This window comes from Toxorhynchites rutilus, chromosome 3, assembly GCF_029784135.1.
Source record: "Toxorhynchites rutilus septentrionalis strain SRP chromosome 3, ASM2978413v1, whole genome shotgun sequence".
Lineage (NCBI taxonomy): Eukaryota > Metazoa > Arthropoda > Insecta > Diptera > Culicidae > Toxorhynchites > Toxorhynchites rutilus.
This window is the reverse complement of record NC_073746.1, coordinates 246,859,970-246,884,313: the sequence shown is the minus strand read 5'-3', so window position 1 is coordinate 246,884,313 and position 24,344 is coordinate 246,859,970. Positions and strand designations below refer to the sequence as shown.

Sequence of the window (24,344 nt, the reverse complement as noted above, 5' to 3'; positions counted from 1 at the left end):
TTAGAAGCTCAATTTCAGAAACGCACTCTGGCCATATATAAAATCATTTTTCTTCAAATTTTCCAATTTTTTATGCCATAACAACGCTCCTTGAAGTGGATTGTATATTGTGTATTATTCAACAAAATTATAGAAATGGTTCTTATAACATGATTCTAACCTTGACCTATACTAAATGCTTCTCAATATTCAATCGAGTAAGACAGAGCTAAGAAAAAGAATATGCGAGATGTTCATTATTATACATAAAAGTCATGTTTTACCTCTAGAGTAATTTATAGAAGGGAAAATAAAATTACATTCCCATATGTTCAACAACTACATCATTCACGAGCAACCAAGTATTCCTCATCTTTGAACCAGCGTTTGATTCAGCAAACTAACGCACCAAACAAATGAATCATGGGATGAGCCCGAATAGAGATGGCATTGAAATGCCGAATCATCGGGGTATAATTGCAAACTTGTCATTCTAAAACATATTAAGCGTATGTAAATGGAATATTAAGTCATACACTGTATTAATTTGACCTACATAATGTTCAAACGTCCGAAATTATGCAACCGACATGTCTCTTATAAACGCGAATGAACTCTTTCACTTCACGGAGTTTATTTTTATACGCAACTGTCCGTGACAATAATGATAGACACAAAAAGGTTAAGTGAAGTGTAAGTGACGTGAAAGCGTATGTGGGAGTGATGTTCGTGATCAGGCCCGATGTCTCTGGATAATAATGGATAAGTCGACGAATGATTGATGACAAAAACGACAAAATTAGTCACAAGTGTCGTATTAAAGGGTGTGTCACATCAAATTGCATCACGGAAAAAACGCTGTAGAAATTTAATTTTTAGGAATTATATCTTCAGCTTTCGCTTATAATCAGATAAGAGTGTATAGATCATGTTGGCCATGCTTCACTGTCAATTTTTCGTAAATTTGGAAAAATGTCGTCGAACGAAAAAGAGCGTCGTGAATTAATCCTGCGCACTCATTTCGAGAATCCGGAGTTGTCACATCGGGACATCGGTAAGATGCTGGGAATCGTCCAATCCACGGTCAGCAGAGTACTAAAACGATACTTCGAGAACCTAACCATCGACCGGAAGGTGAAGAACGGCAAAAATGGATGCTCTGTCAGTGAAAAAGATCACAAGCGCGTAGTTAAGCAGTTTAGACGTGATCCGAGAAGTTCGGTCCGGGATGTCGCCAATAAGCTGAATTTGTCAAGTTCATTCGTCCAGCGGACCAAGCAGCGGGAGGGCCTGCGCACATACAAGGTTCAGAAGGCTACTAACCGCGACGAAAGGCAAAACATGGTGGGGAAGACGCAAGCCCGGAAGCTGTACACCGAAATGCTGACGAAGCCGCATTGCCTGGTAATGGACGACGAAACCTACGTCAAAGCGGACTTTCGTCAGCTGCCGGGCCTATTGTTCTTCTCTGCAGAGGACAAATTCAGCGTTCCGGAGGAGATTCGCAAGCAGAAACTCTCCAAGTTTGCCAAAAAGTACATGGTGTGGCAAGCGATCTGCTCTTGCGGAAAGCGGAGCGCCCCCTTCGTGATGACCGGCACGGTAAACGGGCAGGTTTACCTTAAGGAGTGCCTACAGAAGCGCTTACTACCACTATTGAAGCAGCACGAGGGCCCGACCATCTTCTGGCCGGATCTCGCTTCGTGCCACTATTCAAAGGACGTGTTGGAGTGGTACGAAGCCAACGGGGTCACCTTCGTGCCAAAGGAAATGAACCCGCCCAACGCGCCGGAGCTTCGCCCAAAAGAGAAATATTGGGCGATTATGAAGCAGGCCCTCCGGAAGAACCCAAAAGTTGTCAAATCGGAGGCGGACTTCAAGAGAAAATGGATTTCTGTTCAAAAAAACTACAACCTGACGTTGTACAGAACCTTATGGACGGGGTAAAGAGGAAGGTGCGAGCATACGGGCTTGGGCTCGAAGTATGAATAAAAAGAAAATGCCAAAAGTTGTTTAATAGTTTTTATTTTACTGTCTAAAATTTTCAAAAGGATCGGTCTACTGGGCGAATTTCTACAGCGTTTTTTCCGTGATGCAATTTGATGTGACACACCCTTTATCATGTAATTAATGCTAACCTCTTCCTTCACAATATTTCAGTATCGCTCTAGTCAGCAACCAATTAACAACATTTGTTAAGGTTGAGAGCTTTTCAATATGGCTTTTCTGAATGTCCTGTTTTTATGAATTCGGTTCTACTTGTACAGTTCGTAATTTTTATTTGATTCTACTTGTACAAAGCTTGAAACCTAAAGGTGGGTCATATCTGTGATATTAACGCCACCATTATATATCTTTGTCAACGTATGAAATCAACAACGCTTACGTGCAATTCAGTACACAAACCCTCTGCACCTAATGGTATGAAAACCAACGATGTACGGGTGAAATACTTTCTATAAAACAATTCCACTCCACATCAGCCGGCTGACCCGATTCTTGATTGCCACAGACTATCCGACTACCATTTCAAAAGTCAACGAGATCATCATGGAAGCGGCGGAATCTACAGTTCCACAAACTAAAACCAATTCGGATAAAAAAGAAAGCGCTGCACTAGTGGTCCGAGGACATCAAAAGCGAGATTATGAAGGAGGATTAGGAAGTGGATTAAGTTCAGCCTGGGTTCGACCAAGCGAATACCGATCGATGGCTTGGGGAAGGAAGCGGTCATGAACGAATACTGAGCGCAGGATATAAGAGTGCAGCGGCTGATCTGAAAGGCGAAGCTGTCCCGGAATCCATAAATGGAACCCAGTCCTCTGCCGACCTTTGGGGCCGGGTCAACGCACTAAATGGGAAGATCAGACCCCACAACCCCCATTTTACAAGTGTATAGAACTACTCACAGCGATCCGACAGATAGAGCATACACGCTTGCTCAACATTCTGTGGGATTAACCTCAATCTTCGAAGATGACCCCGAGTTGATTTGGCGACAAAGAGTGGACACTAGTTCTGTCAATAACATGGTGATTCCGGTGAATCAGGGAGAGTTCACTGGCCCGACAGCGTTGGCTACAAGATGCTCGAACAGCTGTCAATGCTAGGGCAAACCACCATTCCCAACAATTTTAACGAATCTTGGTCAAAGCACGGGTTACCTGAAGAGTCTGTACATAGCATAGTGGTATATCGGTCAGTGGGTAGCTGAAAGAGGGTTTAAACTCTCAGAGCAGAAGAGCGATCATATAGTGTTTTGCAGTTAGACACCTGGGTCCCAACTCCAAAATAAGACTGTATAACGACTTCATTCCAAGTCCTAAAACGCTGCAGATACTTGGAATATTGGTCCACCACAACCATAGCTTCCAGTTCCACTAGCAGGATGTTAAGACGATGTTTCGGGCCAGAAAGATTCTGCGAATTTTCCTCAGAGGAGATGCATATATATACACAAGCGACAGCTAACTTACTATGCAAGAGTGGAGTTTACTTCGCAAATATTCTCTTTTCGCTATCCCCCTTCGTTGTTTCTATTCTAGCGGCTGCATAAGTTGCCCGTTATTGTAAGCTCTGTTCGGGAAAGCAAACAAATGGACAGAACAAATGTATGGGGAAATGGGAATGCTTTCAATTTTCATCAATTTAAACCATATACAAACTGTGGGATTATAGTGTATATCATATCAAACGAGTTTAGAAAATTTTCGATTCGATTGGTATGCAAATCGTTAAAATCCGTTCGCAGCAAAAATAGTTATTAACGTAAACTTTATTTCATAAAAACTTGACCTGTTTTCTGATTTGGCACCCTCAATGTAAGACGTAGTCCTACGTCAAAAATGTGTTTGTTAATATAGTTTTAAGTTATCTTGAAGGATCCTCAGTAGTACAAAACGAGTCATTTCCATTTTGATTCGAATCAATTTCACGAAACTGGAAGGATTTTATCGAATCGATTTTTTTTAAATCTTTCGGCTTCTGTCTGTGCGTTTTCCAAAATTTTCTTTGTTTCACCTCAAGAGATTTCGCTTTTGCTTTTCGTAACCGTTTAATTAACTTGGTTAATTTGACGCAGAAGCTGTTTTCTGTCTGCTTTCTGATAAAGAGAATGAGAATTTTGAACTCGTTGAATTAACTTGATGTTTTTATTTAAGCTGAAACTCCCTCTCAACATTGGGGTTTGCACATGAGAGAGAGGAGAACATTTTTACTATGGGGAAAATCGTTTCCTATAAACTAATCCTTCCCAAAATTAGTGATTCGTAGTGATCGAACTTGTTAAAATTTGTTCAAAGATATATTTCCCAGGCCTTTAGGGTCTGCAAGCTGATCTGATGATGACGTCATGTAACAATTTACCAACTCCTTCTCTTCTTCATCCCAAAATTTGACATTCAGATCTGTCTGCAGCCTCTTTGTAGTCTTGTTCAAAGACTCGTCGAAACCAACGACAATTTATAGCAAAGTTTCATTTAGCTGAAATTTAGAATACGGAGCAATGTCGAACATAAATATAAAGCGCATTTTATCAAGTTGAACCTTTTCAGCTTTCCGGCTGTCATGAGAAATTGCTTCTTGATACAGCCATGTCTTTTCGAGCAGTGCGAAGTAATTTGTGACACATAACACTATTTAGGTACGACTCATATTTTTTGAGATATAAATTATCAATGATTTCTCTCACTCAAAACGATACGCCTTTTTCAAAAGTTACGCTTGAGTCAAAAAATGAACCATGATGATGTATTTGGAAAAAATTGTTGGAAATTATAAGCAAATTCATAAAATTTCATGAATATGACGGTATAACACGACAAACATATTAAAAGGGATTATTTACTAAAAAAAAAGACAATAAATTAGAAATATTTTTTTAAATATTTCGAGAATGGCTACATTTAGAAGGAGATTGATAATAACCTTTTTTGTTTTAAATCACATCAGGATTCATAATTTGTAGCTTAAAATGCTTGTTAACATACAAAAATTCGAAGTTTCGAAAATTCCTAAAAATTCGATGTTCCACAAAGTTCGTCAAAAATAGTTTTACCATCTTGGGCTAATTTTTTAAATTTTCTGCATGACTTCTATTTTGTATGAAAAAATTTAAAATATGTATTTTGGATATTGCAAATTTAATTTTTATTTTGTAAATAAAAAAAGAGTACTAATTTTTTTTTTCATATTCAACCATCAATACTCTATAACTCTTTCTAAGACAATATTTCGGTATGAGTTTTTGAGATATAAATTATCAAAGATTTCTCTTATTAAAATCGATACGCCCTTTTCAAAAGTTACGCTTGAGTCAGAAAATTCCCAATTGCTGTGGAAAACTCATATTTCCTTTAACCCAAACGGAATACACACTTCTATTCGAATCAAAAATACTCATGTTTTGTCATTTGTCGATTTCATTTGGAATTACTCTATAGTCACGCCATTCGTCTACGGGAACGCAGTGATTTGAGTCATCTCACCTCATTCGTCGCGCGGAATAAAAGAGAATGCGTCAATGAGGAAGCAGCAAGTACTGTTCAGACTAAGGCCTGGACACTGCTCTGATTTACATGGTTTCAACAGGGTACCTTTCCATGAACCCTGCGATCACTGTAACATCCACAACTTCATCGAACACTTCGTGTGCGTCTGCAAGTACGAGAACCTGAGAAACATGTACGGTATCAGCAGGAGTAAACGGGACGTCCTAAGTGAGCATCCGTCGAGAGTTGCCTTAGTTCGTTACTTTAAAGATCTCGAACTATTTTATAAAAGTTGACAAATCAGCAAGTGATCAATCACGAATATTATGGCTCCATCTCTTTGATAATTAAAGGGGATCAAGAACTTCTAAACATTTTCTCACGGGGCATGTTGAATTATTTCCTATTACAATGATGCCATGGCCATCCTTGCTATGCAACCAACAACGAGAAGCCGAGCACGCTTTTAAGAGCAACAAAGAAAAAAGTGTTTCTGTTTTTGGAAATGAAGAAATCAAATTCTACGTCAAAAACGCTTTTTTGTTCAGATATGTCACATGTCACATGGTTATCATATCTATAATTAGCACATTACACAATGCCGTTCACCAGTATTCCTTCTTTACCATTACATATGGTACATTCACACAGTAGCCATTTAGGCGTAAGAGTATTCTTTCTGTTCTTCCATTATCCAGTTGGACCACCGGACAGCGGAGACAGTTGATTGATCATTGTTGAGTTATTTAAAGAACAGCAGCCCGATGTGTCTTGCAGAGCAGAGATCTTATTTCGACCGTGGATCGATCTCCATCGCTGATGAATGTTGCGTGGACGTAGCTATTCTGTAACAACACAAAGATGGTCAATGAGGGTCCTGAGTTTCGAGCTCACGATCGATCGCTTACTAAGCGAACGCTCAACCAATGTGGCTACGGAGACCCCCAGTGATGGTGTAGTGGGCAACAATAACGGGAAGAAATTTAAAATCGATTTTTCTTTGTTTTTTGAAGAATATTCTGGACTATTCTGGACCCAATTTTTTGCCAACCAACTCAATAGCAAATCCAATTAACCTTATAAATCTGCTTTTATTTGGTTCCAAGAACGTTCCTGTAGGACCTTCGCATACAGAGATATTTCAGTTTGAAAGAAAAATTACCTCTTCGTCTTTGACGATGAATAATTCAATAAAAAACCATCGCACCGCAAATCGAAAGGCAGTTTCAAAAACTCCAGTTAATACTGCACAAGGATAATTTGTTACTTTGATGGAAAAAAATATTTAATTTTTTTGCATTGATTTTAAAAAAGTGCCACAAATAGGATTTTTATAGTGTTTTACAAAATTCACTGTAGTTCTGCAAATATCGCAGTTAGTTCTAATGCTTGTAGGCAAATTTTTGACCTATTGTATTTCCTAAACATATTGGGCCTGATTCTCGAATACACTACGAATACACTTCACGGTGGAAACGGAATGAAACGTATTCGCGATGGCAACGGTACGGTGTCGACATCTGGATACGAGATTAGTTGCCCACTAAACTTATCAGTATAATATCAAATTATCTGATGATGAAATTTTTGTATGAGATTATTATACCACATGAAGAAAACAAAGTTTCTCACTCACATTGAATACCAGTTTGATACGAAGAAGTTAAATTTCATTAATTATTTTTTATTTGAAAAGTGCTCAAAACCCATCATTATCTTCGACACTTCACTAACTCGTAAAACGTAGTTCAATGGCGTGCCGTTCTTTTCTTTTCCACCGTGAAGTGTATTCGAGAATCAGGGCCATTGATATGTTCAGCCCTTTTTTTCTAGCCGATTTTTCAAAGTTTGGAGTAAATTAGAGGAGCACTTAATCGCAAATCGTACCAGAAGTATAAAATCATGCGCGACTCTCAGAATGAACGATTCGTAAATTATCTATACCTGAAAGTTGTAGCTTCAAAATTTTGCGCATTCCATCGATATGCGTTGATTTTTCACGAAGATACAGCATGTGAAAAACCACTTAAAATATCCGACTTCGCGCTCTGTTCCTCTAATTTTTTTGTCGAGTGTATTTGTAAAAATTCGATGTTCCACAAAGTTCGTCAAAAATAGTTTTACCATCTTGGGCTAATTTTTTAAATTTTCTGCATGACTTCTATTTTGTATGAAAAAATTTAAAATATGTATTTTGGATATTGCAAATTTAATTTTTATTTTGTAAATAAAAAAAGAGTACTAATTTTTTTTTTCATATTCAACCATCAATACTCTATAACTCTTTCTAAGACAATATTTCGGTATGAGTTTTTGAGATATAAATTATCAAAGATTTCTCTTATTAAAATCGATACGCCCTTTTCAAAAGTTACGCTTGAGTCAGAAAATTCCCAATTGCTGTGGAAAACTCATATTTCCTTTAACCCAAACGGAATACACACTTCTATTCGAATCAAAAATACTCATGTTTTGTCATTTGTCGATTTCATTTGGAATTACTCTATAGTCACGCCATTCGTCTACGGGAACGCAGTGATTTGAGTCATCTCACCTCATTCGTCGCGCGGAATAAAAGAGAATGCGTCAATGAGGAAGCAGCAAGTACTGTTCAGACTAAGGCCTGGACACTGCTCTGATTTACATGGTTTCAACAGGGTACCTTTCCATGAACCCTGCGATCACTGTAACATCCACAACTTCATCGAACACTTCGTGTGCGTCTGCAAGTACGAGAACCTGAGAAACATGTACGGTATCAGCAGGAGTAAACGGGACGTCCTAAGTGAGCATCCGTCGAGAGTTGCCTTAGTTCGTTACTTTAAAGATCTCGAACTATTTTATAAAAGTTGACAAATCAGCAAGTGATCAATCACGAATATTATGGCTCCATCTCTTTGATAATTAAAGGGGATCAAGAACTTCTAAACATTTTCTCACGGGGCATGTTGAATTATTTCCTATTACAATGATGCCATGGCCATCCTTGCTATGCAACCAACAACGAGAAGCCGAGCACGCTTTTAAGAGCAACAAAGAAAAAAGTGTTTCTGTTTTTGGAAATGAAGAAATCAAATTCTACGTCAAAAACGCTTTTTTGTTCAGATATGTCACATGTCACATGGTTATCATATCTATAATTAGCACATTACACAATGCCGTTCACCAGTATTCCTTCTTTACCATTACATATGGTACATTCACACAGTAGCCATTTAGGCGTAAGAGTATTCTTTCTGTTCTTCCATTATCCAGTTGGACCACCGGACAGCGGAGACAGTTGATTGATCATTGTTGAGTTATTTAAAGAACAGCAGCCCGATGTGTCTTGCAGAGCAGAGATCTTATTTCGACCGTGGATCGATCTCCATCGCTGATGAATGTTGCGTGGACGTAGCTATTCTGTAACAACACAAAGATGGTCAATGAGGGTCCTGAGTTTCGAGCTCACGATCGATCGCTTACTAAGCGAACGCTCAACCAATGTGGCTACGGAGACCCCCAGTGATGGTGTAGTGGGCAACAATAACGGGAAGAAATTTAAAATCGATTTTTCTTTGTTTTTTGAAGAATATTCTGGACTATTCTGGACCCAATTTTTTGCCAACCAACTCAATAGCAAATCCAATTAACCTTATAAATCTGCTTTTATTTGGTTCCAAGAACGTTCCTGTAGGACCTTCGCATACAGAGATATTTCAGTTTGAAAGAAAAATTACCTCTTCGTCTTTGACGATGAATAATTCAATAAAAAACCATCGCACCGCAAATCGAAAGGCAGTTTCAAAAACTCCAGTTAATACTGCACAAGGATAATTTGTTACTTTGATGGAAAAAAATATTTAATTTTTTTGCATTGATTTTAAAAAAGTGCCACAAATAGGATTTTTATAGTGTTTTACAAAATTCACTGTAGTTCTGCAAATATCGCAGTTAGTTCTAATGCTTGTAGGCAAATTTTTGACCTATTGTATTTCCTAAACATATTGGGCCTGATTCTCGAATACACTACGAATACACTTCACGGTGGAAACGGAATGAAACGTATTCGCGATGGCAACGGTACGGTGTCGACATCTGGATACGAGATTAGTTGCCCACTAAACTTATCAGTATAATATCAAATTATCTGATGATGAAATTTTTGTATGAGATTATTATACCACATGAAGAAAACAAAGTTTCTCACTCACATTGAATACCAGTTTGATACGAAGAAGTTAAATTTCATTAATTATTTTTTATTTGAAAAGTGCTCAAAACCCATCATTATCTTCGACACTTCACTAACTCGTAAAACGTAGTTCAATGGCGTGCCGTTCTTTTCTTTTCCACCGTGAAGTGTATTCGAGAATCAGGGCCATTGATATGTTCAGCCCTTTTTTTCTAGCCGATTTTTCAAAGTTTGGAGTAAATTAGAGGAGCACTTAATCGCAAATCGTACCAGAAGTATAAAATCATGCGCGACTCTCAGAATGAACGATTCGTAAATTATCTATACCTGAAAGTTGTAGCTTCAAAATTTTGCGCATTCCATCGATATGCGTTGATTTTTCACGAAGATACAGCATGTGAAAAACCACTTAAAATATCCGACTTCGCGCTCTGTTCCTCTAATTTTTTTGTCGAGTGTATTTGTAAACTACTCTCAAGTATGCTACATTCTGTACATAGTTTAGAGAAATTTTTAACGACTATGTGTGATTGCGACCAATCTGAAACCCTCAATCGAGTGTTGCGTGTTGATGGTTTAGTTTTGTATTTTTTTCAAGTGGTTCCCGGTTGCCCAAATTGGACGAAGTATTCAACCACGAGAATAAAACCTACGCGTTTAATGTTATGTGTTCTCAGCCTCTTAAGTATTTTTTTTTCCTTTTTTTACTTCCATTTTTGTCCGCTTGGCATTGGCAGGAATGTCAATTCTAATAATTGACTCGCATTCCAATCCATACGTTCATCCCCTAAAACATTGACCTTATATCATATCTGTGTCAGGATAGATTCTCTCATCGAAGCACACTCTTAATTGACTCAATCGATTTATTGCTAGAAAGAGTATTTATGATACCGATGAGCAGCAGATGTTATTTTTGGAAGTGGAAAGCCAAGCTCATCATAAAATCATCAACAATGGTACCCCTATGTTTATGTTACTGAGAAGAATCCGGGTGGGGTCAAGCCAGAAATTTGTATGTTATTGATATGATTGTTAGATAATCAAACTACGCAAATTTAGAGAAAAGAACGGTATCTTTACTGTCATGGGCCATACATTGAATTTTGTCCATCGAAATACGCCCATATTCCACTGTTCACCACGATTGTCAGTGGGGCAAAGAAAGCAACAGCAAACAGAGGGAAAATGAACCGTTCGCGAAAGTGGAGGTTATGTGCGGCTGGTATAGGTAACTGTTCGAGCTTATCGGCCATATCACTCGTTCTCTCGGCTTTACGAACTATATATATATATATATACATGCATATGGATAACATCGTTCCGTTACCGTTCAATGAAGTATCTTATCACCAACATAATGGCTGCCAATGGAATGGGATAAACGAGATGCCGATAGTCGGCATGGTTTACATCCGGCCGGACACCCGGTTGGATATCCTCCCAAGTGATGTTTGGAGGTAACCATATTTTGGTAGACCAAAACGTATCCGTGATTGTGCGAAGCAGCTCCATTACACTCTGGGTCGAGAACGACAATTATCACACACTGAGGGAGCTTATGTTGGTAGACAACGTCGTCGTTGCAGCAGCGCTGATTTTGCGGCACAATTTTGATTATCTTCTACACTACACAACTGATGACCTCGGATGTTGATTCACACATTTGCCGGAGAGGAATATGGAGACGGGACCGCTAATCAGTGCCAGCAATTCACTCCGACACTTTCTTCACTGAACTCGGGGTTTCGGGGAGCACAAGGGAAGACTCCGAACACTATTCATCCAAGTTCACACCCACGAAAAGAATCCCATATTGAGAAGACGAAAAAAAACTACCGAAAACAGGAAAATGTTGCTTATTTCTAAACTGCATTAGTGGGACATCTTCCACGAATTCTGAACGACCGATTGACGAACAATTTGCTTCCAAATCGATATTTTTCTTGTCTAATAATTACTCTTGGTCTTCTTTTTGGTATTCACGGATCGCGTGGTCACTCTCGGTAGGGATGGTGCACTAACACACCAACTAACGGCGAACCGAGCCGAAAAGACCCACGGGCTTGACTGGAAGAAAATAGCAAATTACACTGCGGCGATCACACGGGCTCTATGACTAATCAAACACGCGATGACGGTTTGTGTAAAGAAACGGTTCTCAAACACACGTGCGTTTGTTGAATGGATACGGCTGTATTGTGAACATACGCAGGGAATCACAGGCGACGCCACAGCTGCTGTCTCTTTCTCTTGCACGGGAAAGAAGAGTTTGTTATACGATGAATGTACAATATCGAAAGGTAGGGAGCATACGGACAGCTATGATTGTGTTAATTACATGAATAGTGTCATAATGTTATCACACATAGATGTCGCCAGATTAGGAAAGCCATTTTAAATCTTGGTGTATCAGATTTTGCTCAGTTTTTTTTAATTCGTGAATTTGCTCAGTTGACGTATTTACGAAAAGCCGAATGAACTCATGCGACTCTTACATTAGAGTTCAGAACCACAAAAGTGATGATGTTTGATTATTCTACGCACTTGAAAGCATGATTCGGTCATTTTATTTCTATTTAAATTCATTTCAACCATTAAATGTCATCAGTATATGGTAAGAAAGCTAGAGCTTGTATATTTACGATAGTTTGAAACACGCGATTTGTCCAGTCATAGATAATCTTCGAAAATTTTAAGTTTGATAGTGCATACAGGTTATTAATAATGTGGATAATGGCGCCTAAATCGATATCATATTAAGTTGGATGATATCGTTGATTATGTAGGGGCCGATACGAAATAGATTTGCAGTATTTTTAGCGCAACACATGCTACTCATCGTTTACCTATCTTAAACAAAATAATGTTATAACACTTATACCAAGCCATTCTTCATAATATACATACCACATTGTAAAATGATGGTTTTCTTACCTTTTCAAAGTGAAAAGAATACTTGAATCCTGGAAATTTGATGAAAAATTCGGTTTTTTATAACAAATTTGAAAGAATTTCATACCAAAAAAAATTTCATGTTGTTTTGTTTATTTTTGTTTAAAAATCGTTAAATTTTCAAGAAAAAATTCAATTTTTCTTCAAATTTCCTGGTTTCAAGTATTCTTTCTACGCTGAAAAAATGGGGAGGTTATATCTATGATATAACGCTAGGTTGACGTGGGACTACCTTAGCTTAGCAATCATTAGTTTGTATTGATTAAATTTTTGATTGAATGAAACAATTTCCGAATTCAATTGAATTCAATATATTTGCTTTGTGAGTAAAAGATTGTATAATGCCATGTAAGGTCAATTCATGCAATAGATTATGTTCTTCGTTACAAGTGAATTTAATGACGGTCCTTTTACGTTTGGTATGATGACATCTTGGTTTTGATGTCTATGTTAAGCAAACACATTTCAGTCAGAACAAAAATGACCCCGATTTGCATGTATTTGCAACGCCGATTTCCCCACACACCTCGGTTTAGAAGTTTTTATTAGGCAAACACATTTCAGTCGGAACAAAAATACCCCTGACCTGCATAAATATGCAATGCCAATTTCCTCAGACACCTTGATTCTGAAGTCTGTTGTTGCTGAAGATTCGGATTCCCCGAAGCAAACTTGATTTTTGCTCAAAGTTAGCTCGAAGTTTTAATCTTCACAAATAACAATAAACAGCAATAATACAATTTCACTTATTCTGCGTTTAGGAAACTTTGCCTGCAAATTTTAGGGTATTATAATAACTTATGTGTTTACTCTGTGTATCCTATTGTTGTAATTGAACCTTTTTTTCTTTGTGTGGAATTCACTGTTGTTTTGTATGTCTTGTGTGTAAATGTTGGCAATGCATGCGTTAGGCGAACGGTCGAGGGGTCTTTGCTGTTAGTTGTAATCCTAACATTCCCCCCCTTGTGTCGCCAGAACTCCTGCTTCGGCGTCACATTCTGCCTTCACATCGAGAACAGCTAGTTTGATGACCGGTCGTGATATAATGCCGCCGGATGTCTGTACATCAACCCTTCGTACTGTACCATCTTTACCTGGATATGTTCGTACCACCCGACCCCTTAGCCACCGATTCCTAACATTATTGTCGACTAATACAACTAGCTCACCCTCTCGTATAGGTCTGATATTTTCGAACCACTTAGTCCTTCGAGTAATGGTTGGGAGGTATTCGTTGACCCATCGCCGCCAAATTTGATCAAGCGTGTTCTGAATCATGTTCCAGCTGTTTTGGATTGCGGCTTTTTCGTCCACAGGAGTCTTGATCGGCTGTCGTACCCCTGGTGAGCTGAGGAGGAGGAAGTGGTTTGGTGTGAGCGACTCGTGTTCAGCGGTTTCCAGCGGGACGAAAGTGAGAGGTCTTGAGTTGACCATGAACTCCGCCTCAACGAGTACAGTTGCGAATGACTCCTCGTCGAGTGTGCGAACGGTTGGGAGAGCTCCCAAAGCGGCTTTTACTGAACGCACCATCCTTTCCCAGCATCCCCCCATGTGTGGTGCGGACGGCGGATTAAACCGCCACTGAGTCTGGGTGTCGGTGAACGTGCTGCTGATATCCTTATTGATAATTTTAATTTCCTTCACTAGCTCTCTACTCGCACCGACAAAATTTGTCCCGTTGTCCGAGTAGATTTCAAGTGGAGCACCTCTGCGGCCGATGAATCGACGAATCGCTTTCTTGCAGGAATCCGTCGATAAGTTGGCTGCAATCTCCAAGTGCACCGCCCTGGTTGTCAAGCAGGTGAATAAAACGACCCACCGTTTCAGGGAACTTCTTCCTGTCGGTGGTCGGATGATGTAAGGTCCAAAAAGATCAATTCCAACCATAGTGAACGGACGATGGAAAGGCATCAGTCTGGCTTTTGGAAGTGGTCCCATTCTGGGTGCAGCCGGGGCTGCCTTATACACTCGGCACCACATACATCGTTTCCTCACCAATCGCACCTGTACTCTCAGCTTCGGTATGTAGAAACGCTGCCTGACTTCATTTACTACTGTTTCATCATTTGCATGCTGGATTTTTCGATGATACCAGTCCAGTAGGAGGTCGGTTACCGGATGTCCTCTAGGCAGGATGATTGGGTTTCTGGTGTCGTAGTCAACGAAATCTGCTTCCTGAATACGACCGTCAACACGAAGTACGTTGAACTCGTCGATTGCTGGAGTGAGTTTTTTCAGGGGACTATTTCGATCCAGTTTACGACGATGTGTTGGGTCCGACTGAAGATTATGTTTGAACACTGCCACTTCATCCGGGAATTCATCGCTCTGAGCAATTCGCCATAGACACCGTTCGGCGTTCTGCAGCTCCTCCGTAGTTAACGCGTCCAACTGCAACGGTTTTTCTCTGATCAACCGGATTCCGTTGTCGATGAATCGCACGACGTAAGCCATGCTCCGTAGTAGTCGTTCCAACCGAGAAAATCGCTTTACCACTTGCTCGATAACGTGATGTTTATGAACAAAAGCTGAACGAAGTTCCTCCGCTGTAGTGCTATTTTCTTCTCTGCAATCCCTTGGCCATTCGTGTTCGCTGTCATACAGAAATTTAGGTCCACGATACCATCGGCTGTCTGGATCAAAAGATGGTCCTTTTCCCCACTTAGTGGCTTCGTCAGCAACGTTGAGTTTTGTGGGCACCCACCGCCACTCTTGAACGGATGACAGGCTGAGGATTTCATTAACTCGAAAGGCCACGAATTGTCTATAGCGACGAGCGTCCGATTTAATCCATGCGATGACTGTAGAGGAGTCGCTCCAGAAAAAGGTGCGTTGAATTTTGAGCGAATGCTTCTGCTCAATCGTCTTCCGCAAACGAGCCCCAAGTACTGCGGCTTGCAACTCCAATCTAGGTATGGAGAGGGGTTGGAGTGGAGCGACTTTCGTCTTCGAAGACACCAGAATACAACGAACACGACCATTGTCCACAACGCGAAAATAGGCTGCTGCAGCGTAGGCTTCCTCGCCAGCGTCTATGAAGACGTGCAGATTCAAGGAGTTATAGCAGTCAGGGTTGTACCCTGGGAAATAACAGCGATCGACTTTGACTGTATTCATCTTGCGGAGCACAGCAAGCTACTGTTTCCAACGGCAGAAGATTTCCCAGGGAATTTTTTCATCCCAATCGATTTTGGACCTCCAGACATCTTGAACAAGAACCTTCCCGTGTATAACGAAGGCTGCCACGATACCTAGAGGATTAAAGATGCTCATTGTAACTTTTAGCATTTCCCGTTTAGTCGGAATTGTTTCTCCTGATACTATTTTCAGCAGGTCTTCCCGGAAACTGAGCGCAAACGAAAATACGTCTTCTTCCGGCAGCCAGATCATCCCAAGGAGTCTCTCTTTGTCCATTTCCTTGTCGGTAGTGAAGCATTTTACGGACTTAGGATTGACTTCGCCGATTTTTTCAAGCACCGTCTTCTTGTTCGACAACCAATTCCTGATTTCGAAGCCAGCCTTTGAGTGAACTTCCGCTACTTCCAATGCCAACTTAACAGCCTCCACGTCCGTATCGACACTATCCAAATAGTCGTCCATATAGTGATGGTGCTTGATTGCGATGGCTGCCCTTGGGTGGTCGACTTCGTTTTCCTCAGCGTTCAGGTTCATTGCAAATATAGCTTGTGTTGGGGAACACGACGCGCCGAAGATCGCAACATTCATCACCATGACTTCGATTGGCATCTCTGGATAGTTTCTCCATAGGAACAGTAACGCGCAACGATCTTCCTCCCGGATAAGAAGTTGATGGAACATTTCTTTAAGATCTCCAGAAATTGCCACCTCACGTTCACGATACCCGAACAATACAGACAGAAGCGAAGTTAGAAGATCTGGGCCCTTTAGCAGCATCGAATTCAATGAAATACCTTCGACTTTGGCTGCAGCGTCCCAGATTACTCTCACCTTGTCCGGTTTTCTGGGATTGAGAACTATACCGATAGGGAGATACCATGTGCGACGTGGATCGAAGCGACTCAATTCCTCGACGGTTGCTTTGTGTGAATAGCCTTTCTCCAAGTAGTCTGACATTTGCTGACGAACTTTGCTGTACAGTACAGGATCCCTGGACAGCCGCTTCTCTAAGCACCTCAACCTCTTCTCCGCCAAAGGTCGACTATCAGGAAATTCTACTCCATCATACTTCCATATCAGTCCTGTTTGAAGTCTTCCACTAGTCGTACGCACCGTGGTCTCTTCTAGGATTCTACGAGCTCGTTGTTCGTCGACTCCTTCCACCTGAGGGACAAGTGCTACTCCAAGGCTTTCAACGGAGAAAAAATTCTTCACGTAATCATGCAGATTTTCGTCGACTGTCTTCGCACAAATGTGTAACTGTCGATGCTGCATATTGCCTTCAGTTCCACGCTGACTTCCGTAAACTGACCAGCCAATACGCGTTTTCGTCTCTATCGGTTCATTTGGTCGACCTTCGCGAAGCTTGAGTGTAGACAACAAGTGTGTGTTGTTTAAGCCAATTAGAACTCCCGGTGCTGCTGCGTCAAAACTCTGTACCGGCAAGCCTTCGAGGTGTTTGAATCGTGAAGACATGTCGCTGAAGTCCAAGGACTGTTCTGGGAGTCCAAGATCTTCCACAGTATACGCCCAAGTTTGAAGCGCTTATTGCTACCTACTGCGGAAATCTGGAGTTGTATTCGGTTTGTATCTGCAATTTGTTTCTTCACACCCCCCGTCCACTGAATGCACAAATATGCCGATGGGCCGTTCACTCCAAGTTCATTAACCAACGACTGTTCAACCAGAGTGATTGATGAGCCGTCATCGAGAAATGCCAATGTGTTAACCTGGCCATTTTTCCCATATAACGTCACCGGAAGAACTCGGAACAATGTAGATGAGCTGACTTGACGATGAACCGTAACAGTCGCGTTCGTTGATTTTTGGGTTGATGATGTTGCTGCTAACGGACAGTCCGAATGCAGAAGACGGTGATGTTTTTTCTGACAACCGTTGATCCCACAGGCTTCTCCTTTGCAAGGCCACCGAACGTGTGGCGTTAGACAGCGACGACAGAGTTTGTATTCTTTTACCAGTTTCCACCTATCGTCGAGAGAAAGTCTTTTGAAGGACAGACATCGCGCCACCTGATGAATTCCAACTCCACATGCCGGGCACATATTGTTTCCTGTTGTTTGTTTGTCTGAAAAATGATTGAATGCGTTCTCGTCACGTTCGCCTACTCGTTCATTTGAAGTCGTATGAGAGTTCACGTAAGCTTTCTCGTTGGATCGGGAATCCTTCGATGGTTTCTGCGAGAATGTGCTGAAACCGGTTACACTGCTAGTGGCTGATACAATCTTCCCCATGTATTCGCCGAACACACTGAGGTCGACCATCGGCACCTGCTCCTGGTGTAGCGCCCAACTAAGTTTAACATTAGCCGGTAGCTTATCGACCAATTCTTGCAACAGCATGGGGTTCGACAGGTGTTTCTCCAGCCGGATCGCCTTTAGATGTCCACACCGATTTTGCACCGCAAGACCGAAGCTCACAAGCGATTCGAGTCGGTCCGCCCTCGGTGCAGGGATTGCTCGCACTTTCGAAATCATGTTGTGGATGATATGTTCGGGTCTCCCAAACAGAGTTTGCAGCGTTGATATCACTTGAGGTATCGTTGTGGGATGAAGTAGAAAGCTGCTAACCGCCTCTCTGGCACGACCTTTGAGACTTCGTTGCAAACGAAGTAGATTCTCCGAATTTGAATAGCCGCTCACCGGTGGCATGTTGGTACGAAGGGGGTACGGGGGTGTTACCTACTGTTCCTGCTAGTCGGTTGTTCGCTACCGATGACTGCACATTTATCACTGATGCTGCTCGCTGATGAAACCTTGGACACAATCCATCTGGAACAAATTCAGTCCCACTTAAGTGGCCGTCAACCATCTGCTGCTGTCCATGAAAATAGTTCTGCTGCAGGAACCGCTGCTCGATTGTCCTCAGCTGCTTCAGTTCGTTCTGCACTGCGGCCATCTCGTTCTGTTTCCTCTCCTCAATGAGCGCCTGTTCACGTTCCCGCTGCTCTAGTTTCGCTTTCAGATCAGCCTCTTTCGCTCGTTGATCCTCCAGTTCTTCTCGCTTCTGAAGCTCCATCTGCTTCATCTGCTCAATTAAATCCAATTCACGATTCCGTCGTATATCATTTTCCTTCTTGTGCTCTGCCTTTAAATCCTGAAGTCTCCGAATATTGTGAGTTTCAGACCGCCACTTTTCGTACAACGTCTCATTCTTGATCACCTTAGGAATGGCCCCCGTTGTAGGTTCCTCTAAGAACTCGTAGTAGGTTCGAACGTTTACCGGTGATAACGGAGGGTAGACAGGATCCTGGAGTAATTTACGTTCCACAGCGTGTGCACCTTCATCTCTTTGGCCAAGCGAGTCTTCCATAGTTATGCTACCAGTGGTCTCGACATCCATTACTGCGGCTAGCTGGTCCGCTAAGTTGAGTATACGAATATTTTGTCCACCAGTGGCTTCTTTTGGAGTGCGCGGAGTTGATTGTTTGAGGACCGCAGAAACTGCTTGTTCATCCAGCCAGTTCTGGATTTTACTATTGCGAAAACTACTACTACCACTCCTCAGATCGTCGTTATCTTCATCCCCTTGACTCAAGATCTCATATTTACGGGCAATGAATTGCCGTTGCCGATCAAGTGTTTCTCGTCTAGCCCTTTCTTGGAGCAATTTCTCCTGCTCGACTCGTTCCCGATGAATTTGTTCCTCCAATTGTCTCTCTTCCTCCAACCTCTCTAGTTCACGGGATATTCGTGTTTGTCGTACACTGTGGGTACTCAAGGCACTAGAAGAGGGACGAATTGGGGCAAAACGGATTGGTTGAATGCATGTTGCGCAGACGAATGGTTCCATTTGAACTGTTGTTGAATTCACATTCGCACATGAATAGTGCCAATAGCACTGACAATCTCGACATCGCACCATTGGTTCACTATTGTTCGGTCGCTGACATCCAGCACAATCGAACGCTTCTGCGCGTTCATTGTCGGAAGATAACTTAACGCGGGTGTTATCTTTAGCTGGATCACGCAATAGCGCTTGGTCGCTGCCGATGTGGAGGTTTGCTTGTCGCTCTCGCAACGCCCTCGCTTGGGATCTCGTTTGACGAACGTTGGATCTCCGATGCATTATTTCTCGACCATAAAACTTCGAGATTTTGTTGCTGAAGATTCGGATTCCCCGAAGCAAACTTGATTTTTGCTCAAAGTTAGCTCGAAGTTTTAATCTTCACAAATAACAATAAACAGCAATAATACAATTTCACTTATTCAGCGTTTAGGAAACTTTGCCTGCAAATTTTAGGGTATTATAATAACTTATGTGTTTACTCTGTGTATCCTATTGTTGTAATTGAACCTTTTTTTCTTTGTGTGGAATTCACTATTGTTTTGTATGTCTTGTGTGTAAATGTTGGCAATGCATGCGTTAGGCGAACGGTCGAGGGGTCTTTGCTGTTAGTTGTAATCCTAACATCTGTGTTAGGGAAACACATTTCAGTCGGAACAAAAATACCCCCGACTTTCATGTATTTACAATGCTGATTTCTCTAACGCTGCTTGGTTTTGAAGTCTGTGTTAGGGAACGCATTTCGGTGCGAACAAATATCCCCATATTTGCATGTGTTTGCAATGCCGATTTTCCTAAGGCTGCTATGTTATGATGGCTGTGTTGGGGAAACCGTAAATCGGACCAATCAAAACGAGGTAGTTAGGGCGTTTAGATAACGCTCAACATTTTATAGTTATTCGATTGTTTATCTAATAAAAAATAACATTTTATTAATTGCGATAGAAGCGTTGAAATATTCCGTATCAATTGATGCAAACATCTTTCCGATCCAGTAAGAAATGTTCGAGTTATAAGCATTCGAAATCTTGCAGTTTTTCCTGCATGTTCTATGTTTAGGTTTTCATTTTACCCCCCATATACTCCGGTTAGACGTAGTCCCACGTCAAAAGTTAGAAAATAATCATTTTACATTGCTTCATTCATAACATATAAAAAATGACTTGATCTGTGAGACCGAGAAATCAATAATTCGTTCATTTCTCCGAAGACATCAACACTACGACTTTGCGATTCCCTCTAGCTTCGTTATTCGTCGTTCGCCATCGTTTAGCGTATCGTATGTGTTGGTACGAAGGGGACGTGTATCACTTTTTTTTACCACTTTCGGTCTGACACACCGCCGCGAGTATAGAAGCAACTTTGTTGGACAAGTGACTTTTTTTTCCTATTTTAGAATATTGTTCAATAAAATGTTTAAATTAATGTTAGTGGCTTAGATTGTTTATTTAATATAATGCATAAGATTATTAACGGACTATTCTTATTTGGTTTTAGCCTTTTTTGTTACCGGATTGAACGGATTCATATATTATTCGTCGATATATTTGTCGTTAGATTCATACTTGTAAAAGCAAAATATAAATGACTTTCGTATAGTGATTCGCTAAATACAATTGTCACACATATACATTTGTAAATGAATTGCACTTGTAGAAGAATTGTAAACTGTAAACTGTAAACTAATCGGTGGCTTATGATTATTTTTACATTTACAGCTTCGGATAATTTTTTTATAATATGTATACTAAACAATATCGACAAGAAAACAAGTTGCAGGAAGTTCCTAGGAATCCTTTTACCCAGTGCATTCAAAAAGTTCCGGGACTACCGCGCGCTAAAATCGGGAAGTGGCGGTATCTCTGCTCCAAACCGCGAACTACTTTCCGCCAACTTCTGGCCAGCGTTTCTGGCGTTTCAACCGTGAAGCGCTATCTCGATTCAGTAGCTAGTTTTGGCTGATAAGAGTAACGCGGTGATTTTTTGTCGCGTCACAATTTTAATTATGAAGCAGCGAGCCGCCATCAAATTTTGTGCCTCCAGGGCGAATAGTGAATGCAGTCTTCTACAAAAGTGTCCTGGAACGGTTTTTGGCACGGATACGGCGCGTGCGGCCCGACCAATACCGATCTGGAGAATGGTTTTTGCTTCATGACAATGCGCCCGCGCCTACCGGTATTTTGTTAGTGCAGTTTCTAGTAAAACGGAAGGTGACTGTTACCACGCATCCCCCTATTCTCAGGACCTCGCCCCGGCAGACTTTTTCTTGTTTCCCAAGCTAAAGAATGGTTTGAAAGGGGACCGTTTTGACGATGTTCCAGACATTCAACGAATTGTGACTCCATACCTGCTGAGCAGTCTAAACGCGCCTTCCGACACCTCTACGAACGCTCAAAATTTTGTGTGGAAAGAGAAGGCCTATATGTAGAAAACTAATATCTAATCATTTGAGTATCTTGTTTTTTCTTTGTTTTAAAAAATAGTCCCGGAACTTTTTGAATGCACTGTGTATATCATCTTTTAATGTCCCATCAAACAAAAAGGAATGATGTTTTTGTTTACCAAGAACACAGATACAAAGAATATTAGAAATATGAAAACTTGAAATTCCAGAACCTTTATTATTTGGTTACTATCTAGATTCTAGAAGGTCGTTATTCATTCTTCTTCTCAAAAAAAAAGATCCGAAAAACACGTTAAACTGCGTAAAATGTAAAAAATATGTTTGTCTCGAGCATGCAGTTATAGTATGTTATGATTCTTACACCAATGAAACCACAATCGATTAATATGTTTTGATGTTATTTTATTTCTCTTTATACTTTCATGAATTATATTCAGTTGCTTACTTTCAATTAATAACAGGAAAAAGTTGAATTTCGTTATATGTGTTGAAGTAATAAAAAATACTCTGTTTTGAGGTGGCTGAATTAGGTAACTATTGAAACTGAATGAAGATGACGAAAACATATTTTGTGGAGTTTCTTCATTTACTTATACTTATAAATACCTATAAAGCCTAAAAAATAAACAATAACAATATTACCGAGAGTTGACTATTCTATCCTGGATTCCTCGAGTCGAGAAAGACGCACCACGCTAGATATGGGGTACAGACTAGGGGGGCGTTGCTGATTAATGGTCAGCTGCATCCCAATAGGAGGTATCCCATGTCGGGCACACGTACAGAGCATCGAAGACTGCAACATACCAATTATGAGAACACTTGTAATACTAACCTCGAGCCAACCGCGAGTAATCGGTTACATATTACTAACATAGTTGTAAGCAAACATTGTCGAAATATTGAACTCCCGGCCCCGTTAGGCTGACGCCATATGAGCCTTAATAAAAATATATATTTTGGATAAAAAAAAAAAAAAATATTACCGAGAAATTCAACTTCGGTCTGTGACACCGTGCGAGTTATGATTCTGCACGCGAGTACAGGAGTGTAAACCAGTCAAACGATGGGTGGCACCGAATATTCATAACCTATATGCTTTATCAAACTTTATCAAATTTCGAAGGTTATCTATGACTTTGGTCCAATCGCGTGTAGATACCATTGTAAATATACAAAAATCGAACTTTCTTACCATTTACTGACGACATTTAATGGTTAAAATGAATTTAAATAGAAATTAATTTAAAAAAGGGATGTTTTATATCTATTATATAACCACAAGGTTGATGTGGGACAACAGTTTGGTTAGTAATCATTTGTTCGTATTGATTAAATTATTGATTTAATGAAACAATTTTCGAATTCAATTGAATTCAACATATTTCGGCGGGAACAAAAGTTCCTTCAACTTGCATGTACAGTCAACTCTCCTATAACGCGGTTTCCATATAACGCGGAGATGAAATTGCGACAGCCCTCCTATAACGCGGTACTCTTATAGTGCGGTCTCCGTTCAACCACGTCTTATCAGTTCTTTTCGTGCAACCAATGTATGATTTTAACTGAATATGTTTATATAAACATTCAATATAGTTTCTTAGCCGTTTACGACATCGGTTTCAGGCAAGCTCCGGCTTAGAGGATATGATTCGCAAGTCAAGATATCATTGCCAAACCTATCGAACTACTCGGTGAGTTCAAGGCAGATCTATGGAAAAAGTGCGTCCGTTTGGTTATTAACATATTGCGGACCGCTCACGAGATTTCTCGTGTTTCGCGTTCCGTCTGTTACGGATGGATCAGGGAATAACCAGTGTTTTCTACATTTGAAGGTTAAATTCTTGGTTTCCCAAGAATCTAACAAGACCTACCGATGCCTCGCCTTCGTCTCATCCACATCGAAGGAAACGATCTCATTCGTGGAATCCGAACAAATGAAGCGTTCAAGTTTGGCCCAAAACGTGCGATCCTTAATTTGTTAGGCTGGGTTAGAGGAGCGGTAGACAGTACGACAGTACGACAGAAAGCGGAAGAGGGTTTATCTGAAATGTTAAAGAGAAAGAATTATCATAAGAGTTTGAATGAATTCTGCACTCTCTCATTATTTAAGTAGTATTCAGCTACTACTAGTATTTTATTCGAAGATAAACGTTTGCAACATGAACTGTTGTAGAGTTCACAAATGTGCACAAGCGTATTTTGTTTTGTTTTCAAAAAATCGGTATACTTTTAAAATGGTTACAGAAATGCAGATTGAGTGAAAGAGTTTATTTGAATGTTTTCTATCCATGTAACACTGTGACCAAATATGTTTCAATCAAGTGCTATTAACAGGTGGTTATCAAGTTAGCATTAACCACTGGTGGGCTTCCAGTATCGAGGAAAATGTGGAAATATC

At 40.6% G+C, this 24,344-nt stretch overlaps 2 protein-coding genes across 2 annotated transcripts in view; both read right to left on the bottom strand.

The window, feature by feature from the left end:
• LOC129778211 (ceramide synthase 2) overlaps positions 1-11,761 on the bottom strand; it is a 32,218-nt gene extending 20,457 nt beyond the window's left edge. Inside the window, exon 1 of the mRNA XM_055784956.1 lies at positions 10,973-11,761. Coding sequence (XP_055640931.1) covers positions 10,973-11,157 — 185 coding nt within the window. The 5' untranslated portion in view covers positions 11,158-11,761. The remainder of the gene's footprint in view (positions 1-10,972) is intronic.
• Positions 11,762-13,545: 1,784 nt separating this feature from the next.
• On the bottom strand, positions 13,546-15,714 carry LOC129774105 (uncharacterized). The gene has a single exon (XM_055777804.1). It carries the CDS (start codon positions 15,712-15,714, stop codon positions 13,546-13,548), a length of 2,169 nt encoding a protein of 722 aa, XP_055633779.1.
• Between the last annotated feature and the right edge of the window lie 8,630 nt (positions 15,715-24,344).

Bases quoted from the DNA above. Each gene is read 5' to 3' on its own strand.
- LOC129774105 (XM_055777804.1), bottom strand. From the start codon at position 15,714: ATGAATACAGTCAAAGTCGATCGCTGTTATTTCCCAGGGTACAACCCT.